Source organism: Martes martes (genome assembly GCF_963455335.1).
Source record: "Martes martes genome assembly, chromosome: X".
Taxonomy (NCBI): domain Eukaryota; kingdom Metazoa; phylum Chordata; class Mammalia; order Carnivora; family Mustelidae; genus Martes; species Martes martes.
The window spans coordinates 59,758,812-59,763,581 of NC_137897.1; the positions used below are offsets into that span (position 1 = coordinate 59,758,812).

The window sequence follows — 4,770 nt, forward strand, 5'->3', positions numbered from 1 at the left end:
CATACAGTACATTGTTAATTTTTGATGTAGTGTTTCATGATTCATTGTTTGCATATAATACCCAGTGCTCCATGCAACACATGCCCTCCTTAATAACCATCACTGGGCTAACCCATCCCCCCACCCCCTCCCTTCTAAAACCTTCGGTTTGTTTCCCAGAGTCTGGAGTCTCTCATGGTTCCTCTCCCTCTCTGATTTCCTCCCTTCATTTTCCCCTTCCTTCTCCTAATGTTCTCCATGCTATTCCTTATGTTTCACATATAAGTGAAACCATATGATAATTGTCTTTCTCTATTTGACTTATTTCACATAGCATAATCCCCTCCAGTTCCATCCATGTCAATGCAAATGATGGGTATTCATCCTTTCCGATGGCTGAGTAATATTCCTTTGTATATATGGACCACATCTTCTTTATCCACTCATCTATTGAAGGGCATCTTAGGTCCTTCCAGTTTGGCTATTGTGGACATCGCTGCTATGAACATTGCAGTGCATGTAGCCCTTCTTTTCACTACATCTGTATCTTTGGGATAAATAAATGGATCTTATATTTTCAAAAGTTAATGATTTGCTAATGTCTGAGATTAGTTTACTTTTCTAAAGAAAAAACTGATATTTGAGTAGAAGATAAGATAATTTTTTAACAGATAGCAATAAATTTTTTTTATTACACACCTCTTTATCATAGCAACCTTGACCGGATCTAATTCTTTAGATTTGTGTTTTGTTGGAGACAGAGGGGGGAGAAAATCCTTGTTCTTGCCCTTACTGAAGTGGCCATTTTTGTTCAGAGTTCCAGATATCATCCCTAAATTTGCAAATCTACTAAATCTACTTAAGAAAGAAGTGGCACATTTTAAGTGTAAGAACAAACTGACTAATCTAAGTAGTATTCACAAGGGCCCTTCAGGAATAACAACTGATAACAGTTCATAAAATTTTACTAAGACAAGTAAAAGAAAAAGAGCCAGTTCAGCATGTCACATAAATGCAAGCTCTGATAATTTGGAATACAATTTTAAAAGATTATCTTTTTTAATTTGTTTTTTTTAATTATGTTCAGTTAGCCACTGTATCATTAGTTTTTGATGTAGTGTTCAATGATTCATTAGTTATGTATAACACCCAGTGCTCTTCACAGCACATGACTTCCTTAATACCCATCAAGTAGCAAATGTCAAAATGTTTAAATAATGAGAGTCATCCTGAATTATACTAAGCATTGTCATTGATAGTTACTTCTCTATTGACCAAAAAGGAGAGGAAAAAATAAAATAGGGTAGGTTGAAATCTTGACAAATAAGCCACAATAATTATTTAAATTATCAATATCAATATACAGCTAAGATTTTATATTTTCAATGCCAGCTTTAATAAAACAAGAAATGTTAGAGACTACTTAATTGAAGATGAAAATCAATAGATTGCTCTTTTTGAAATAAAAAAATGGTTAATTTCACAGGCATTCACAGTCTCAAAGGAATTAAATTAATATAATCCATATGTTTGCTATTAGTTTATCATTTTGATGCTGGCAAATGCATGTAAAACTTCTCTAGGGAAAGCATAACACTAGAGATTTTCTTCAGTTTTTCATTTTAACCATGGATGGTATTACACAGACCTTTGCAAGGTCATCACAGACATACGTTTTTTTTAATATTTTGTCTGTTATCTTAATGCTAGAGATGACTTGCAGGCCCAGTTTCAAGGACAGTAGTGTCAGGGTGAAGCAGAGAGATGAACCCGGGGACAGCTGTCCAAGATACCTTCCTGAATTTCCACACCAACGAATAGAATCTGTATCATATGTCTTCAAAACCAATTTCATTTTCCTACCACTACAGTTCATTATCTTACAGATGATATGAAAAGGCTCTTCTATAATTACAGTATCTGGGATTTTTTCCAAAGACAGCTTCATGTTTCCATAAACTGGAGCTTCTCTTTCAAGTTGGATTGTCTGTAGCATTGCCATTTCACCTAGATTTCTCTTCCACATTATATCCAATTTTCCCATTTCTGTTAGTCCCCTAATGATACCAGCTTTCTCAGAAAATTCCTGTTTAAGCTTAAGGTAGTACAAATACTGGCGTTCTTCCATTGACTGTAAAAATGTTCTTGTTCCAAAGGTACACTCATCTTCACCAGCCTGATTGATGGTATTTAATTCTGCCCCAGTGTACATTTCAGGTGGGTTTAATGAAACCTTTTGTATAAAGACAGTTGAAGATGAAATATTCTGAATTTGGACTTCAAGAAATAAGTCACTCTTCTCTGAATTATAAAACTTAGTTTTAACTTCCAATGGTGGGAGGAAAGGAAATAAGCACAGTTTACTAAAAAACATCTTTCCTCTACACGTTTTGCATAGAAACTGAACCTGCAGGTATGACTCCTCCAATGTCTTTACTTTGTCATGAATGACATCATCAATGCAACAATTGGTTGTATGTTCTGTCATGGTAGTCATGACGACCAAAAGATGTAAAGGCTGAATGCTTGTCTGAAAATCAGTATTTTCAATATGATTTTTGCAACTTAATTGCAATCATTGGGAAGTCCCACATAAATGGAATTTTTCCTCTCAAAATGTAGTTCTATGAATTTATGATAAAGACAACATTTCTCCCAAACATTGACATTTCTCTAACCAGTCATGGGCTGGTTAGAGAAATTACCAGGTAAGTTGCTATATTCACATGTAACTGGAAAGTTAGTGAATGAAATATGCTTAATAGATAGCACCACTTTGAGTGTCATAAAAATCTGTCTGGGTGGATTCCCTTCCATTTTGACCACAATTTTGCCCAGTTGTTTTAATAAAGCACTAGAGTTAGTTTGAGTCAGGTATGGTGAGATGACAGACATGGAGATAACTAATTTTGAATGAAGAGTTTTTTTTACTTACAATTCCCAAGAAAAGGTGGCATGATGTGCCACACAGGGCTACATGAGGATGCACTAGGGTTGGTCAGAAGGCAAGAGTGAGAGAAACACATGGGTACAAATCTTTATTGGGATTACTGTGAAAAGACAAAGCAGAATAAAGCAAGGTGAATAAAGTTGGTTAATTTGAATAATGTCAGCAGGCTCCTGGCTGTGGGGACTTTTCCTAATTGCCTGGTACCTGTTCCTGAGGTGGTATTAGGGCAAGGGGATAGTGGGTCAAACTGAAAGCTCCATTAAGGAGGTAGTTGGATGGTATGGGCTCTAGGCTGGTTGGTTTTTGGGTGAGAGGCATTCTCACAGAGGAGTCATATGTTATCTAGAGGAATTAGCTTGTCCTGGGAGGGGCAGTCTTTCCCAGGACAGCAAAGCCTCAAGATGTCAAAACACCATAAAACACTGATGATTTTTTTAATGTGTGAGTAATATACTCACTAGATGTAGTCCCTGGGGAAAAATGGTACAGATAGGCTCAGAACAAATCAAGGACACTGCACAGAGGAAAGGACCTGGTTTCCAAACAACTCCTATTTAAGTCAGGTTTCAACATGAAAAGTAGAACTAGTAGCAATATAGATGATCAATAGAGATAGAAATAGATATATAGATGATGATAGATGATAGATAGATAATTATAGGGATTTGGTTTACATAATGATGGGGGCTAACAGTCCTTGTAATGTCTTCTCTGTATCTGATGCAAGTGTTTGAAACCTGCAGGACAGGCAGAAAGGGAAGATCATGAGAAGTTTGGAATCTCATGAACACAAACTGGAAGCCAACAGAATGGACTGAAACCTATGTCCATTTTTAATGCCTCTGAGTTTGGTGGCAATAGTATCCTGTAGAAGCCAGACCCCCTTGTCCTGGAGTTATACACACATAACTACCTCAGCTGCTGCTTCATCCTGAATTAAGTCAACAGAGAAGCAATAATGTGTTTATGTTACAACATGCCTGCTGCCTTCATTCCATCTCCAAAATCTTGGTAGAATCTTCCTTGTATCCCATCCTAACCAGAAATATACAACACGTGGAATTCTGGGAAATGTTCAGCCTAGTAAAGGTGACATATTATAAAATCTATCAATAAGCTGCATCCCTGCCACCATGCCATTTTGCTCATGAGTCCATTGGAAATGTGAAGCATGACTGGTATAGGAGCCTAACTTATCTACAGAATAGGGCAACTTAACCACCTGAGTAGTAAAATCCTTCTCTGCTAAAGTTACCCTTCAATAGGCATTCACATGAGCTAATATCTTCATATTATGAAATTAATAATATGAACTAATATCTTCATATTCTGTGCTGATTTGGAGAGTTGCATCCACATTTCTCATCCCCAGACCTCCTCATCTCTGATTTTCCAATTGTGTTTCTTCCAAGTTCCAGACCATCCTGTCACACCACTAACCACAATTTACCAACTGCTATAGACTATTACCTCTGGCCATTTCTCCTTTTAGATAAAGTGAACAGCAGATGTACTACTCACAGTTTTGTACATTGGGAGGATTTTTAGTGACTGTTGTCCATTTCACTGAGGTAGAAGGTGGCTGAAGTTTTGTGAGATTTCCTGTCCCCCTCTGGTACATGTATCTTACCAAAGTGTCTATTGTACATATTACTTTCTGTTACAAGGTCCAATCAGCACAATACTATCAACTTAATGGACCAGCATGATGTCTTTTGGAAGAGAAAAACAGTCAAGGTCCCTGACTAAATTATGACATAAGTATGGAGATTTGATATATTCCTGAGTTAGGACAGTGAATTATATTGCTGGATTTACCAGCTCAAAGTAAATACTTCAGG

General features: G+C 36.7%; 1 protein-coding gene across 1 annotated transcript; it reads right to left on the reverse strand.

The window, feature by feature from the left end:
• Positions 1–1,588: 1,588 nt before the first annotated feature.
• Positions 1,589–2,476, reverse strand: LOC308337390 (trafficking protein particle complex subunit 13-like; the record flags this gene model as incomplete). The annotated part of the gene is made up of 1 exon (XM_080795518.1): positions 1,589–2,476. One exon carries the CDS (start codon positions 2,474–2,476, stop codon positions 1,589–1,591), a length of 888 nt encoding a protein of 295 aa, XP_080651644.1.
• Positions 2,477–4,770: the final 2,294 nt, after the last annotated feature.